Raw genomic sequence first — 17,607 nt, 5'->3', positions numbered from 1 at the left:
GGGGCGGGGCTCGAGAGTACAGAGCATGGTGAGAATTCTACCTCAGACCCAGCTGCGTGGCTGTTCCCTGCAGCACCTGGAATCACGAGGAAAACCTTGGTCAAGTTGAGGCCCTTCCCTGTGCCACATTCTCTCTCCTGTTTCTTCTTGGGCTGCCTGAGTGAAGTAATGAAGCTGGGAAGCAGGAAGATGCGGGGTGGGAGGGTGGTGAGTGGTAGGGGCTGGAGAAAAGGATGGTGAGTTGGAATGGACAGAGAAGGGGACACGTGAAGAGTCTGCTCTTCTGTAACCTAGGGTCCATTATGGAAATGGCTCAAGTGTTCCTGTTTAGGGTCCTGGCTACTTTGGAGACTCTGCTCTTTAGCCGTACTGTACGACATCCCCAAACCCCTTAATGTTGAGAGCAGAACGCTGCCCTTTATTTTCCGAATCTGTGTTAAGAGCCCTGAATAGGCACTTGCCGACCTAGCAACCCGTGCTGAAGGGGAAAAATCAGAAAGCTCTTACCCTTCCATCTATGACCAGAACATGGACGTTGACCTTCAGACTTCCTCGTGCTAACTTCACAGTTTGGCTACTGATTTCTCAATGGACTTTTGCCCTCAAGAGAGGCATGAATCCTCTACCCCATGTCAAATCCCCTACCTAGGATCCCTTGGAGCCTTCATCTACCTGGGGAAGCCTCTGATTTGGTCAGGTTTGTTATTTTTATGGAAAGATGGAGAAATCAAGTTGCAAATATTTTCATTGACTTGAGCTTCCCCTGTTCCCTCATCACATCATTTTCTTAGGAGCTTTGCACTTAAATTCCATTGTTGCTTAGGGTCTGGTGCATATGCAGATTCATACCTGCCCACTTCCCCTTCCTGTACTGGCCTCTGGGACTCACGAGCTTACTGGCCAGGATATGGAATCCTCTGAGATTCCTAGGACAGTTAGCTGCCTTGTGTTTTGGGTCTGTGGATTTGTGCCCGAGAGTGGTAGTTTCATTTTTTTAAAGCTATATGAGCAAAACTCTATGTAGGTTGGATGTTTATTTTTGTAATTAAATAACGCCTGTAGCAAAATGAGTCTAAGATGTCCATTGATAATCATAACCCTCAAGGTACATACATAATTTAAATGATGACCTTACTGACATGAGTGACCACAATTGGCAGTACCTTCCCATAGCCAGACTGAATTCTCATTTCACCTATAGTGTCTGTTCATTCATCAGGAAATATTTATTGAATGACTGGGCACCAGATTCCAGTTTGTCCACAGTATGTCCTGGGGCCTTCAGTTCTCACCATCACCCAGTGCTGAGCACCTGTCCTGTCTCCCTGTCCCTACCCAGTCCTGCATGTCTCATACTTGAAGGGTAAAGAGACCATTTCTAGGCCAGGAGGCTGAGGTACCTAGTGTTTTAGGCTGGAAAGGAGGGTGCACGTAACCTAGGAGAGTGTCTGAATACAGGCATGTTGGGCCCAGAGCGGTGGTGGAGGCCGGGTCAACATACGTGGTCTCTCTTGAGCCAACCCCTTATTCTATAGAGTAGACACCCCAAAATAACCAAGGCAGGTTCTGCTTTAGGTCCAGATGTTAGGGTTTCACGGCCAAGGAAGAGAATCCTGAAATGTCAAAGCAGCAGAGGGATGGAGAAGTCTCATCGAGTGACTCTCAGGGAGTGCAGACAAGCATGGCCCAGGCCCTTGTGGGGAAGCACGTCTGAGAATTGTTGCATTCCCAAGGGACACTATCGACCTACTGAGGGTGAGTGGATGCAAACTGTATGAGAGTGTCATTTAACTTCTGATAGGTTTCCATTGTGAGTCCTGGAAGTTTACGTATCAGCTTTATGGCTGAAGCTCTTTTCCAGTGGAGAAAATCTTGGCCCATCTCCTAGGGTCTCTGAAGTCTGCCCCCTAGACCACCTTCACCAATATGGATAATGGTCTTTCTGATTGGCCTTTGGGAAATAGAGGCTCTAATGAACCGTAAATATGGACTCCTTAAAAGTTGGTGTCATTAGTGCTGTTTGCAGAGGCGTGGCTTTGCAACTAGGCTCAGGAAAAAACTTGGAAAAGAGGATTAGGTGTTCTTAACCTTTTTTGTACCACTTAATGCATGTAAATGTATCTAATACATATAATTATAGAGGAAACAGATCATCTTGATAGTTTCAGAATATTTTGGGGAGTTGTGATACAGTAGGTATGAAGGATTGTTTCCTAATGTTAGTGGCACATCTAATTACCATTTTCCAGTGATGCACGTAGAAACTTAGTACTGCAACACCGTAACTAAAGCTGCTGTTCTGCTCGTTTCCCAAGGAAATGTCTAAGTTATTACAACTTAGTAAAACTGAAGGTATGGTTTTTGTTTCATCGAAGTTTATGGGTCTCTGAACCCTATGCAGGGGGCACCAGGTCAAGAAGCCCTGACGTAGGAGGAAGTATGAGACTGTTGATTTTTTTCTCCCACCACAGGTATTAGCAGGCACCAGCATGATCCTCATGTTTTTCTGACATCTGAGGCTGACAGGTCCACACCGTTACCTTAATTAACCGTGTGGGTGTCAACAGTGTGAATCCAGATAACAAAGAGCCTCTGCTTTGGTTTCCGGGTGACTTACCATAAGCCATTTGCCAAAGTCCTGGAATTAACTGTGAAGGGTGGTTAAGGACTCTGGTAAGCCTCTGAAAGCTAATCTCTGTTTTGAGTTCAGTGTTTCACTGAATCAGGCTAATATTGATGGCTGTAAGTCTCCAGGGTGTTTGAATTGCTGCTGGTACCTGAACATACTTGTATCGTGACCCATTTAATTGAGCCATTGGGTCCATAGCAGCGATTCCTAGCCTCAGCAGGACTGATGTAGCACAAAGGAGAATCACATGTGGAATTAAAAAAAAACACCCAGGCCCCACTGCCGTAGACGGTGATGTGGTTGGTTTGGCGCAGGATCTAGCCAAGGTGGCTTCCTAAGCTCTGCAGGTGTTCCTGACATATGGCCAGGGTGAGTGAGCCCTTGCAGGTCCTTTGTGAAGTGTGGCCGAGGACTAGGACTTGCCTGTGGGGATCTGACTGTCCTCGACTTTGCCTCCTTTCTGGACACAGCCTGTGCCTTCCCACGCGTTGCACGGCCCTGATGCCTCTGCCTAGAATGGTCCCTGGGAACAGATCAGGTGGGTCTGGAGCACTGAAGATGTTGACTGCACCCTTCAGGACACCATGTCTCATGCAAGGGTGCTAGCAGGGCCTAGACATTTGAACAGGTTTCTTAGAAATAGCATTCCAGGGGCACCCAGAGGCTCAGTGGATAAAACATCTGCCTTGGGCTCAGGTCATTGTCTCACAGTCCTGGAATGGAGGCCTGTGTCAGGCTCCCTGCTCAGCAAGGATCTGTTGCTCCTGCTCCTCCCCCTGCTGGTCCTCTCTGTCTCCCTCAAATAAATGTTTAAGAAAAAATAGCATTCCAGCAGCAGTGAGGTCGGGAATGGATGGACTAGGCTGTACGATTAGCAGAACTGGCTGCGGTGCTTCGGAGGGATCCAGGAGAGAAGAACGTGAGGGGTGGCTCTGGGTCTCAGCTGAAGTGGAGGCGGTACAGCCACCTTGGCCTGATGGGGCAGAGGGGAGGGTGAGTCAGGGGCCACCCCTGGTCCTTGCTTGTTGCTGCATGGAATGCCCAGTGTCCCCTCCAGGAGCAGAGTGGGGAGCTGCGGAGCTCTGTTTGGATGTGCAGCCTCCACGTGTCCTTGTTCGGTGCATGTTTGTCTCGCAGGAGCAGAGTGCATGGGGAGCTGTGAGGGCACCTGGGGTCACACAGGAAGATGAGCTCCCCCCCCGCAGGAGTAATGGGGGTGCGGAGACTGGCCTTCACTGTGCCCCACATCTGAAGATGATGGATAAAGCAACATCTATCAAGGAGACTGTCGAAGACTGCATACGCTGCTGGTAGCGTGGTGGAGAGCACGTGCCCCAAGGAGAAGGGGCTTGAGCCCGGGGTCCTGGCACGCCTGGCTTCAGGGACCAGCAGCTGGCAGAGGGCCTTGTCACTGAACTTACTAGGATGTGTTCCTTTACTGAGAAACCGTTTCCAGACTCAAATAAAATAGTTTGAAGAGGGATACTTACCTGGATTACAGGGTACGGCCTGTGCATATCCTCGTTCACTCCAGCCAAGGACCACATTTAACCCAAAGAGGCTTATGATGTAGAAAATCTCAGAAAACAGAAAATGCCTGCTTCTGGTGCACATGTGCCCCCAGAGCCCCAGGTTTCTAATGTTCGACATTAGTAGGTACTAGTTGTGGTTCACAGGGAGCATCTCACACAGCTCAGCCTTCCCTGCATCTGGGGTCCCAGCTCACAGGGGTGGCAGGAGGGCTCGGGATCATCTTCCAGCCCCTTGTTTTAAGAGCAAAGAAATAGGCACATTCCCACTTGCGTGGAGGAGCCCGCCATGTCCGCCGCCTCCCACACCTGCAGATCCCCCAGCGAGGCCTGTGCGTGGCTAGGCTCCCTAGGCCCCTTCTGGGAGACTCCTGCTGGGCGGCCGCCCCTCTCAGGAGCGGCCAGCGGGTGGAAGGAAGGGATTGGTTTCGCTACTACCTGTATCAGGCTATGCCTCAGAGGTTTATAAATAGAACCTGGGACTGCTGTGAGCCAAGTGCAGGGAGGTGATATGCTGCTGCTGCCAGAAGGGTCGATTTCATCTTCTCAAGGAGGCACTTGGAACTCTAGTTGCTAACTACAAGCCAAGCAGTTTCCCTGAGCACTTCTGATGGCTTTCCTGGTGAGAGCTGGGCTGCCCCTGCACGCACCCTGACCTGGCAATGGGGGAGGAGGCCTGCTGCAGATGTGCCCAGCAGTGTGTGTCTGCCCCCCTCCTTGTAGAAACCACGGGGACCTTTGGCCTATAGGACTCCTCCCACGTGCGTGTTCCTGCCAGGTGCCCGGGATGCGTGCCTCCCCCCATTGAGTTACAGCTCTTGCTATAAGGGGTCATAGAATGTCTTGCTTGGACCTTTTTGGGCCAGACCCTTGTCACAGCACCATGTTCTCTCCATATTGACCCCACCTTGGGAGGAAGCCTCTAACCATGGACTCAGAATAATTGTGTGGCTCTGTTTTTGTTTTTGTTTTAATATTTTATTTATTCATGAGAGAGGCAGAGACACAGGCAAAGGGAGAAGCAGACTCCCTGTGGGGCGTCTGATGTGGGACTTGATCCCAGGACCCTGGGGTCACGCCCTGAGCCAAAGGGAGATGCTCAACCACTGAGCCACCAGGTGCCCCTGTGTGGCTCTGTTTTGAGTCCAAATCTTCTTTTTTTTTAATTTTTTATTCATAGAGACACAGAGAGAGAGAGAGGCAGAGACACAGGCAGAGGGAGAAGCAGGCTCCATGAAGAGAGCCTGACATGGGACTCGATCCTGAGTCTCCAGGATCACACCCTGGGCCACAGGCAGTGCTAAACCGCTGCACCACCAGGGCTGCCCAAGTCCAAATCTTCTTCATTGTAATTTTCTGTATCCTTCTTGCCTCATTGAACCTCCATTCAAGCCTCTCTGACCCCCGGCCTTACTCTCAGCTCCACACAGAACCCAGTTTTGCTGCCTCAGCCTGATTGTCATTGCCCTGACTTCTTCACTCTCGGGCTTTGATATCCTTTTGTTTCAATAGAGTTGTGTGTTTGTAGCACTGAATGCTCTAGTGTTTGTGTTAAGCTTCTAAAGACAGAAAACCGTGTTACTATTGGTACTCCTTCATCAGCATTGCTTTTAAGATTAACTTGAATTTTCTTAGGGTGTTTCTCAATGATCAACTCTGCATAGAACTGACATAAATATCTTTGTTGAACAAAAAATTTTTTAAGATTATCATTTATTTTAGAGTATCTGCATGTGAGCAGAGCATTGGGGAGGAACAGGAGGAGAGAATCTCAAGCAGACTCTGTTGGGTGTGAGCCCAATGTGGGGCTCAATCCCACAACCCCGAGATCATGACCTGGGCTGAAACCAAGAGTCAGATGTTTAACTGAGCCACCCAGGCACCCCAAACAAAAATCCTTAAGATTTTTTTTTGGGGTCCCCATCATCTAGCATAGTTTTTTTTGTAAACTGTCATAGATGATCTGTGTGGTGATGCAGGTGTTGAAGATAGAGACCCAACAGACAGGCGGGACGCCATAGATTGATTACCCCATTAGTGAGTAGATTGCATTCTACTGACACCCGCATATGTGGGTGATTTGTCACTAGAGAAGGAAACGATGGGGGACTTAATGATGTGTTCAGAAATGCGGTGTCCTTCCCACGGTGCCTTAGCCAGATGTCCCCTCCTTCCTGCCAGCCTGTGTTGGGGGCCTTAGCATGTGCTGTTCCCACCTCTTCTCTCTCCAGGAGAGCCTGCTGCGGGCCAACAGTCGACCCTGTCCGAGACTGTGTTCTACGGCCCCTTTCCTGTGGACGAGCAGGGGAGGACCGTACAGGGCAGAGACTGCCAAATCCGGTTTCACAGGCAGTAGATCGCAGAGCCCCAGGGGGCTCCCTTGCTGGGTGCAGCATTTTTGGATCAGTGTCTATGGTGGTCCTTGCTGGGGTCTGGTCTGCACACGGTCGGGTGCTGGCTGCCCAGCCAGGCCCTGCATGCGACAGCAACCGTTTCAAGTCTTAGGTTCTGGTTGGGGGGACAAGGGTGTGCAGAATGCTGGGGAGGCATGTAAACTGCTTGTGAATCTGTGGTGAATGCTGGGCCAGCAAGGTGGTCAGGGAATAGCTGCCAAAGAACCATGTTCCAGTGGAGGCTGTCCTGAGCCAACTAGTGCTCAGAGCACCTGCTTTGCATCCAGTCCTCCCCACGTTATAGCTGGGTTTGGTCACTGGGAGTGCAGTGTGGTGGCTGTGCTGTCCCAGCATGGCCCATCGGGAATCCAGGCATGCAGCTAGGAGCCTGTGTTTGAGGATGGGCTGGGCATCTCGTTAGCTCACTCTGGGCATTGATCTTGCCTTCTCTAAACTTTAGTTTTATTCTCTTTCAGGTGGGTGACTGGCACCCTATAGTCTTATGAGTCCTAAGCATAGCAGGCATTGCTGAACTTGCTGCACACTGTCCGAATGTGACGGACAGAGGCAGTGATTAGTTGCACCAAGGAGCAGCAGTCCAAGAGCTGCCAGAGGCAAGTGTGGTTGGAGTTGAGAGCAAATAAAAGAGAAAAAGTTTGAGGTGGAAAAGCTTTAGGTGACTACGAAGTAGGAGGGGATGGAGAAGCCCCGTGTGGATGGATATGAGGAGCAGAGGGAACAGTGAGCATGGTGAGGCTGGGGCCTTGGGCTGGAGGCCCCCCCAGAAGCCGGGAGAGCAGGGGTCCAGTGCGGGCATTCGGTCATGCGAGGGGGACATGCTGAGGCAGGTAGGGGCGGATGTCTGCGGGTTGCCCTCACCTGTGTCAGTGGCGGAGCTGGCCGGACAAAGCAACAGAGAGGGAGGCGGATGGTGGGAGGTGAGGCGATAGAATGAGCTGACATGCAGCTGCAGGGTGGGCGAGCGGCGTGCTTCCTGGGTTTGTGGCTGTGGGCAGTGGGGACGGTGGAGCTACCTGTGCCTGGAGCCCCGGGGGCCAGGGTGGAGGGGTGCTGGCCCTGTGTGAGCTCTCAGCTCGGGGGCTGAATGGGTGGCTATGGCTGCCGAAGCACAGGTGCCACCCAGGCCACAATGGGCCACCCCAGAGCTGCGCTGGGGCTGCTGGGTCAGCTGGGACAGTGGCCCGGGGAGCCCTCCATGTGCTTGTCGCTGACTGGGAGACCATGGGTGACAGGTCGCTCTCCACAGGAAACCCAGACAACATTTCAGTGGGTTTCTTCCAGTTTCCATGACATCTCTCCGGCCGATCAGTGGGGCTCTCCTTTAGTGGAACCACCCCAGGTGCCTAAATAGCCGCCTGCTGCCTCTGCCCTCCTGAGGGGGGGCGTCCGGGAGGGGGGTATGGATGGACCCAGCTCAGAGCCCGAGGCCTGCAGTGGTTTGGTGGGAAATATTCACAGGAGGTGCCTTAGCAATACTTGTGCCTCCATGATATCCAAGACGGATATCTGGTATGAAATAGGGGAGCAGCTGTGTGTGAGCATATGTGTGTGTGCGCGTGTCTGTGTGTGTAGTGTCCCTATTCAGCCTGGGTGCGGTAGGATGGCTTGGTGCCTGAGGATCCTGTGCTCTTGCCTGAGGCACAGCCCTGCAGGGATTTTTCCTGTTGGGGGTGACGCATACGCCCCTGAAGACAGCCTCGACCTTAACAGCTGGGTAGGAAAGCCCTTGGCCATTGTTTTCTTTTTCTTTTTTTTCTTTTATTTATTTTTTAAAAGATTTTATTTATCCACGAGAGACACACATAGAGAGGCAGAGGGAAAAGCAGGCTCCACGCAGGGAGCCCAACGTGGGACTTGATCCCAGGTCTCCAGGATCACACCCTTGGCCGAAGGTGGCACTAAACCACCGAGCCACCCAGGCTGTCCTGTTTTCTTTTTCTAAGGGGAATTACACTGGGCTTAGGAGAAAAATTCATTAAAAGGCGAATTGACCCAAGTTGCAAACTGAGTCCGATCTATAATCGGGCTGATTGGATGGAGCTGTATTTGGATTGTGTTTCTAAAGGATACTGGGTAGAATTGCATGCTAATGAATAACCCCAAGCAACCCAAATTTGAAAGGGAGAGCTTTTCCCTACCCATACTTCCCATTAGTGCTTCCGCAGTAAACGCCTCCAATGTCCGGGGTGGAGGAGACCGGCGGGGATCCCAAGTCACAGCCTGTCCTCTTGAGGTGGAGAGAGGCCCAGAGAAAAGAAGTGACCAGAAGTCACTGGGGTAAATGACCAGGGCTGATAGCATAAGCGCCGGGGTGGGGGTGGGAGGGTGCTGCCTTTGGACCAGCTCGTTTGGGCTTGGTGTTTGGGCTGCAATGAGCAGTTTGCTGTTTTGAGTGGGGAGAAACCTGGTGAGAGCTGTGCTTTCGGCGGTCGGGCAGGCACGTTGGGGCAGGTCAGAGAGCTGGGCACCTACCTTAAGGTGGCCATGAAGATGAGTGGGAGTGTAGTTGGGCATCACAGTCCTGCGGCACCCGGCTGGGATAACTGAGGGTCAAAGAAGTGGGCGACCTTGCCCAAGGTCAGCTAGCTAATCGCTGCAACTGAGGTTCAAGTGTGTTTTTAATGCCCATATTTTGAGTTTTGGTGGTTTGAATTGGAAGCAGAGCTACTGTCCATAGAAGGAGTCTGTGCTGTTCTATGTCATCCCTAAGGCCAGTTTCTGGGCCATTACCACATGGAGTGTGTGCGCGCAGCATGGGCCTGGCCCGGGAGTGAGTTGTGTATGCAGAAATGCAGGGTGCTACAGAATAATCTGCGATCAGACCTATTTTAGAAAGGTCTAAGTTAGGGAGGGGGTCAAAAGGTGCTTGTTGGTCTGAGGAGAGGCTATTTTACCTGACTGTGGCCTACACGTCAGTGTCACATCTGATATCCACTAGGTTTGGCAGCAGTTAGCTCTGACGGCCATTGCCTGACCTTCCCGTGCTCAAGAGCCCTGACTGTAAAGATCAGTCACACCTTGGGTGTATCTATAACTGCCCTTACGGTCTTGGCCACCGAACCGCATTTCCATCAGCACATCAGAGCTGGCCTCCACGTCCTGCCGCCTCGTTACCGTTCCTTCGTTCCTTCTCCGTCATGGAAGCCAACCACTCTTCTGGAGTTCCTGCCCCCTCACCCTTACAACAGCCTGCTTGCTCTGCAGACTCAGGAGCTGCTTTGTTTCTGAAGCCCGGTGCTGGACTTTGCAGTCATTTCCCAGTGATGCATGGGACAGTCCCCATCTCAACGCTGTGGGTGAAACGTGACATGTGTCATGGGTCTGTGCTGTATGTATAGCAACTGTACCCCACTCCCGTGTCCTCAGGGTCTATCTCGCCATGTGTGTTCTACTGCAGGGAGCCAGATGACACTGACCCCCCCCACCCCCCACCGCACTGATTCATTCTCTCCTGCCCCTGACCCCTGGTGTTGCTCCCAGAGAGCCCTACCCAGTTCTTTGGACCGTCTGTGCCTCTCCTTCCCCTGTGACCCTCTGCTGAGGAGTCAGGCTCAGATGCATCCTGTGCTCATCCATTGATTTTAGGCTAAACATATAGACTTGAAGCAGAACTTCAAGCCTGAGGCTGTGGCCAGCTCCTGAAATTCCGTTCCCTACTGAGGTAATGGGGCATGTTCTGAAGCTGGCATCAGGCTCGGGTCTGTTTCCCAGGTCCACGGGCCAGGTCTAGAAGTGCAGCTGGTTATTCTCTTGGTCACCCAGGAGGGTTGTGCTTCTGAAATGTTTTCTAGGGAGCTGATTATGAAGTATTAAGAGATGGCAACCGTCATCATCCCCACGGTCTGCTGGGTGACCTACAACTCTAATAAGCGAACCTGGGAAGACAAGCATCACCCACAGACTTCTGATGACCACTGTTATCCTAGAACCACAAGGGCTCTCAGCTACTTCTTATCCCTACACATACGCAGTAGGATTTACATAAGTATTCAGGTAACTGGTGCAGAGCCAGTTTGGAAGATCCACTGGTTTTCCCCCATCTTCTCAATGGCGTGCAGTAGCCACCTCTGTTTAATCAGATCCGTCCCCCGTGTGATGATGACAGTCTGTGTGAGCCAAGACAACCTTGAACAGGGACTCTGGGTTAGGGCTGCTTTAGCCCAGCTCCCACAGCCGAGTCTACCTGGTGCTCCCAGCCCAGACCCTTCCTGTCTTTCTAGTCCTTCCCTAGTTGACATCAGTGTGATCTCGTTGCTTTCCCACTTCTCGGCTGTCAGCCCAGATCGAAAGCAGAGCCAGCCTCATTCCCCTGTGCTCATAAGCTACAGTCTACCTATATTGATGATTAGCGGCGGGTGGGGTGGAGTGGCAGGGGTGGGGTGGGGGCAGCCTGTGGTGGCTTCATCCAGCTGTGGTCTGTCTGCCCAGGAAGCTGCAGGAGCTGGTGTTAAACGCAGCAGGCTGGTGCCAGGGGGCCTTTGCTTTAAATCTCTTTCCATGCTCCTGGGCTTTCTCATCAGGAAGTGGGGGGCTTGTTAGTCCCTAGGAGCATATACTTCGTGCCATGTACTATTAGGGAGACTGGAGACAGAGCAGAGAGCCTGCCTTCCAGGCAGTGGATCTGTGAGCTGGACGTAGGTGGCTAGCTGCCGCCCTTACCAGCAATTAATTCATCAGCCAAACCTGTGGCCCACACATGTGTTCTTGCTCTGTGCTCGACCCTCTGTGTTCCTTACTGGCTGGGCTGTGCATTACTTGTCTGTAATTCTGCTATTGTAAAGGGATAAATATAGATGCGTTTTTATCTGGTGTAGAGTATCTTCTTTCTGCCTTCCATTTAGTCTCACTGAAATCCTCTTACTGCAATTGGTAGTTGTTTTATCTAATTTCTGATAAACTTGAAGCAAGATCAGTCTGGTGGTTAGTAGCTTGCCTTTCAGGATACATATATGTGAGCAAGAAATTAAAAACGCTGTCTACTGGCATGGCAGGGCTCAAACATAAGGTCTTCATTTTAAAAAAAATTAGAACCCATGCAGGGGCCCAGTGGCACATCACAGAATCAAAGGTGAGAGAATATGTGCCTGAAAGGCTATGCGTGTAAATTCTCAGGATGTGTATGTCTGTGAACCTATGCGTATGTAGAGGAATGGATCAGCGGGTGCTGCTTCCAGAAAAGTGGAATCATGACCAGTGACTGGCTACCTCTCCCTTTCTGAGGGTGCCTAGGAAGGCTGTGTGCCATTTATAAGCCCTTCTCTGAACTCTTTCTCCTGCTTGTGCATCTTTTGCAAGCATGTGAGGGAAGGCAGGCTGGTTTAACGCTGTTCCTCATATTTGTCCTACAAAGAAGGTGAGATGATCTTGATCAGGCTCAGGGCCTTGTCCTTGGAGTCCTTGAAAGGCAACAGAGCCTTTCTACAGCCAACAACTGACCAGTGCTTTTTCCTTTCCAGAGATGAGAAGAACCAGTCCATCATAGTCAGCGGGGAGTCTGGAGCTGGCAAAACTGTGTCAGCCAAGTACGCCATGCGCTATTTTGCCACGGTTGGTGGCTCAGCCAGTGACACCAACATCGAAGAGAAGGTCCTGGCGTCCAGTCCCATCATGGAGGTATAGCCTTCCAAACATACTTGGCCGTTTTTGTTGGAGTCCCTTCCTCTGGCAGCAAGACTGCTGGGTGTCCAGCCCTGTGAGGTTGTCCACAAGGATCCCTAGAAGCAGCTCAGGGGTCATACATGACTGTTTCTGAGAACCTGTTGTCTCCTATTAAGGAAAAAATTCCAAAGGTGCCCCAGAAACCATGGATTTGGGAGTGATCTCACCTGGTAGCACCCTTCGGGTCCCCAGTATCAAGTGGAGTGTCTTTTCCATGTCCCTGGACTCTGCTGAGTGCTCTCCTGAGGGGTGTCCATTCTACCTCCACCTCCACTGCTCTTCCCCTCCTGCTTCCGTTGGGCATCAGCAGATCCGTGCTTCACCCAAACCATGCAGTGCTCTCAAGTCCTGCAGGATCAGGAGGGTGATTGGTATGGGGATGGGAAGCCTTGATAGATTCTTTTCTCTCCTCAGAATATTTGACCATGGGGGGGTGGGGGAGGTAGAGTCAAAAGCTATGTGATGACACAGTCTGTTGATCATCAGAAAGCAGTTCCCTGTGGTGGTAGGAACTGGCCTGGATATTGTTTCTGTATCCTGACTCCCCAGCCTCAGAGCAGTAAGCTCAGGCACAGGGCCAGAGAAGTTCCTCAAAACTTAGATATTGCTGTAACTCAACATGTTTTAAGGTCAGAACTCCATTTCTCTTTGTCTCTCTTTCCTCCTTAAAAACTTAATTCCCATAGAGTGTAGATATCAATGGGTGTGTGGTCCCTGGGCAGCTTTGATTTCTGCCTCTGAAGTGGAGGCCCTTGATGGTTGTCTCGGTTACAGGCTGGTGGGAACTGGACCCCTTCCAGCCCACGGCAGCTCCTTTGTTTTAGGAAGAAGAAATTGAGTTGAGGCCCAAAGGTGCAAGTTAGCATCAGATTTCCCTGCAGTGCCTTGAGCCCTGTTGATTAAGACCTGAGTCCTACGGTGGTTAGTCTAGAGCTGGGGAGAACGAGAACCTGCCTGGGTCCTTCCCGGATGTCCTCTCCCCCTCCTTCCTTTACCAAGTACACAACCGAATACGAGTCTCCATTCATGGGAATTCGTTGTTTCTGGGGGAATAATGTCCTGCCTACACAGTTGGATTATCTGGAGAACTTTGATTCTCTGTTGACTAACAGGACACAATATTTTCATTAACAATTCAACAAAAGCAAGTTTCCATATTTGTCACGTGGGTTGGAAAATGGTTGGTATGGTTGGAGGCATTTTTTAAAAATTTTTATTTATTTATGATAGAGAGAGAGAGAGAGAGGCAGAGGGAGAAGCAGGCTCCATGCACCGGGAGCCCGATGTGGGATTTGATCCCGGGTCTCCAGGATCGCGCCCTGGGCCAAAGGCAGGCTCCAAACCGCTGTGCCACCCAGGGATCCGCTGGTTGGAGGCATTTTTATCCAGCAGATACAAATAAGACTTTTACTCCCTTACAAAGGTTCCTACCCCTGAGCGCATCAGCATCACCTGGAGGGCTTGCTATACCAGATGGCTGGGCCCCATTCCCCCGGGTTTCTGATTCAGAAGGCCTGGGTGGGGGCCCCAAAATCTGCCTTTCTAATAAGTTCCTGGGTGATGATGATCCTGGTGATCTGGGTACCATAGTTTGATAACCATTGACCTACAAAAAAGGTAAGAAGGGCTCCCTGGAAACTATGGAAGGGTAAAAGGGAATAATCCCCCCAGATCCTGCAACTTGCTGATAATTGCTCAACATTTGGGTCTGTTCCTTACAGTTTTTTCACTGAATGTTATAGTAATAAGCCTCATGACCATATCATTGCTGCTTTATTGGCTGCAAACACATTAATATTGTGAGACCTGCAACTAACGGGTAGCCTTTTTGCTCATAGCATTTATTCTCAGCCCAAGCTGGGGACCTGGCCTGGCCTCATTCAGAATGTGATGGTGGACCATGGCCTTGGCCTACCCGGGACCATCTATGCACCCGCATTGAGGCAGCTAAGATTGTACCCTACAAGTGGCATCATGTTTCATTTCAAATGGGAATGAAACCAGGCTTTCAGCCTCTCCTTTGCCCCAGAATTTCAAAACCTAGTTCATTTCTAGGGTAGTAACATTTCAAAGACACAGAGTGCTGCCTCTTTCAGAAATAGAGGAAGTCGTTTTTCTGGGCAAAACAGAAGGGAAGAAACTTGTTACATCACTAGTGCCTGGGCAATGTAATTTTAGTCAAGATGAGAATTTAATGAAGGTAGATCACCACATTATTAAACATGTACAAGACACAGGAAGATTTCTTAATTGTTGTATTGTGGTTAGACACAAAACTGACATTTTCAACTATTTTAAATGAACAGCTGAGTGGCATTAAGTACATTCATAGTGTCATGCAACCATCAGCGCCATCCATTTCTAGAACCCTTTCATCATCCCAAACTGTACCTATTAACGAATAACTCTCTAACCTTCCCTGCCAGATGCTGGGAACCTCTATTCTACTTTCCATCTCCATGAATTTTCCTGTTCTAGGGACCCCACATAAGTGGGATCCTACAATATTTGTTCTTTTGTGCCTGGCTTGCTTAATGTTCTCCAAGTTCATCCGCGTTGTAGAATGTAGAAGTACCCTGTTCCTTTTTATGCTTGGATGATACTTTATTGTGTGGATAATACCAGATTTTGGTCATGCGTTCCTCAGTAGCTGACCCACATGGGTTTCCACCTGTGGGCTAGTATGAAAAATGCCACCGGACAGTGGTGTGCAGGCATCTGAGTCTCTGCTTCAGGGATGCTTTTTAAAATGAAAGTGGTCAGGCAGCCCTGGTGGCGCAGTGGTTTAGCGCTGCCTGCAGCTCAGGGCGTGATCCTGGAGACCCTGGATCGAGTCCCATGTCAGGCTCTCTGTATGATGCCTGCTTCTCCCTCTGCCTGTGTCTCTGCCTCTCTCTCTGTCTCTATGAATAAATAAATAAAATCTTAAAAAAAAAATGACAGTGGTCTAAAATGACCTAACATTTTTCAGTTATCTCTTATGTCCCAGATGGGCTGGTGCACTGCTGGGGACTCAGGGTACTTTGGCAGGGTGAAAGGGGAGAGCAACACTACACGGGATGTGGTTCCATTGCTAAGGCCTAAATGATGAGTGTATGCATGAAGCAGCCTCCTCAAGCATGATGCCACATAAATAAGTGGTGCAGTAGTTTGGGCTCGCAACTTTACAATTCTGCCTTGTGCAAATTGCTGCTTTGGAAAATGTATGGGTAATTCCTTAGGGCTCGTCCTATCCAGTTACCTAATGTAGCCATCATAGAGACTGTCCCTTGAGTTTTTAAAGTGTTCTGTTTGAGAGAAGTCTTGGGTAGAAACATGAAAAGGAAGAATTGTAGCCAGGAAGAACTCTGGGCAGGTTAGGAAGTGTGGCTGGGCTGAGAAAGAGCAGCTTCTCCAGTGCCAGGACCTGACTCTTCACAAGTTTGGGGTCTATGTGGGCTCTCGTATCAGGAAGCCCAGACAGCGGTGTGGCCCCCCCGAGGGTTACAGGCAACCCAAGCCTTCATCAGGGGCCAGCCAGCTCCTGAGGACTCTGCCCCTGTCCAGGGCACAGGATGGCGCCTCCTGACAAAGCAGGCTGCTCTGCTCCTGTGCCTTCTTGTTATTCCTGCAGCCTGGCAACTGTGGCGGCCTCCTGGAGAGGCAGAGCCGAGGACTGTCCAAAGCAGTGGAATCCCCAGCGAGGTGCACTAAGTGGCAGTTGTTTGAATTAAAGGCAACTTGAGGGTGCATCAGGGTGATTTATTCTCAGTGCAGGGCTCTCTGGCCCCACTGTGGGAAGAGCTTGCTAGCAGCCTGGGAGATAGTTGTTCACAAGTCTGCACTGATTAAGAGGATATTGGTAATGAGACTGTCAGAGCAGGGACAGAACCAAGTCTGGACCACACGGGTCACGTGGCTTCTTGAATGAGTGGAGTCTGCACCGCACAGGTTCAGGAGTCAGAGGCTGCCCACCCCCCTGCTCCTGTCCCAGGACAAAGAGGAGACTGGGGGTACAGTGAGCAAAAGCAATGTGAACCAGGACTGGTAACTATGTAGTTCAGGGGAATTTAACTTTTTTCCCTTTAAGCTAAAGAAACAAGGCTGACAACTGTTACCCTCTTCATACAAGAGTCTGTGCCCAGAGTGACTTACTGGGCACGCCTCTTGTCCTGTGTGCCAGCACACACGGGCCAGTCCACATGCCCACCGGCCCTGCCCCTTGGCCCACATCACGTCCCTCCCCACAAGCAGAATTCTACTCACCCTTTGAGACCCTTGTCAATTTACCCTCCTTAAAGCTGTACCCACTGCGCTGGGCACCACTACTCACTCCCTCCTCTGTACTCCCACATGTTGGTAGGTTCCCTGTTGTTGAATAATCCTGATTATACTGAAGTCATTCCAGTCCATTTGCCCTTGCTATGTGTCTACATATGCACAAACAACAAAGAAGGTGGTTCTCTTATGTCCCATAGGAACAGTACATTCTGTCATCTTGCAACTTTTCAGCAGATTTTAAACGTATCCATGAATTGTGCTCTAGTTTACTTCTACCATTTTTTTTTAGTATCCTGTTGTGTGAATGCTGCACTTTCCGTTTTCCCCTACTGGTGGGCATTGACATAGATTTCTTCTTTTCATTGCTAAATGCAAGCTGCATCGAGTGTTCGTGTGCTTACCCCACGTGTATGCTTCTGTATCTTCCCAGGTAACATCTAGAAGGGGAGCTGCTGCCCTGATAGGGGTGTGTGTATTTGGTTTTACTAGATGGGCCTAGTGACTTTGCAGAACAGCCATTCCAGTCTCTGTCCTCACATCTTCCTCATTTTGTAGAGTCAGAGCTCTGAGCACAGCCCCTGCAGACTGCCATTTTAATCTGTGGTCCTCTGATGCCCAGTGATGTTATGTTTTCTTAATGTTTATTGGTCATGAGTTTCTGCTGTGAAAGTCCTGCTTGTAGTGTCTACTCATTTTCCAGGTTGTACCCACTTGCATCATTTTTGCTTTTTGTTTCTTGGTCTGTGGGCCTCAGTAAAGTTTAAAACCTGTTTTTGTTATCTTTCCTTATGGATCAAAATGCAAGGGTTTAAAAGATGAAGAGCTGCATGTGGATCCTTAACACACAGAAGTTGGAGGTCCTAGAGCAGAGCTGATGGGCTGGGTAGTAACAGCCTCTTGTCTTTGTCAATGCCATCACATACTTTTAAAGCTCTTGTGGATCTGTCCTTTCACTTCTCAAAGCAGCCTAATGAGGTAAAGAGGACAGATCCTTCAACTGTGGTCTTTAGTAGCTCTAGTGTGTCAGAGTGGTGACCTCTGTGTTCTAACCTTGCCTTCACATTTCCAAGATGACCACGGCCGCTGCAGCCATTGATGGCTGGAAAGAGTCCACTGA

The 17,607-nt window shown here is 50.2% G+C and overlaps 1 protein-coding gene across 2 annotated transcripts in view; it reads left to right on the top strand.

The window, feature by feature from the left end:
* Positions 1–17,607, top strand: part of MYO5B (myosin VB) — a 332,497-nt gene that overhangs the window by 185,905 nt on the left and 128,985 nt on the right. For both annotated transcript variants that reach the window (XM_072828573.1, XM_072828572.1), the window contains exon 5: positions 12,029–12,185. In XM_072828573.1, coding sequence (XP_072684674.1) covers positions 12,029–12,185 — 157 coding nt within the window. The remainder of the gene's footprint in view (positions 1–12,028; positions 12,186–17,607) is intronic.

The sequence above is a fragment of the Canis lupus genome, chromosome 6, assembly GCF_048164855.1.
Source record: "Canis lupus baileyi chromosome 6, mCanLup2.hap1, whole genome shotgun sequence".
Lineage (NCBI taxonomy): Eukaryota > Metazoa > Chordata > Mammalia > Carnivora > Canidae > Canis > Canis lupus.
Note: the sequence above shows the minus strand (reverse complement) of the source record. Positions and strands in the feature narration are given on the sequence as shown.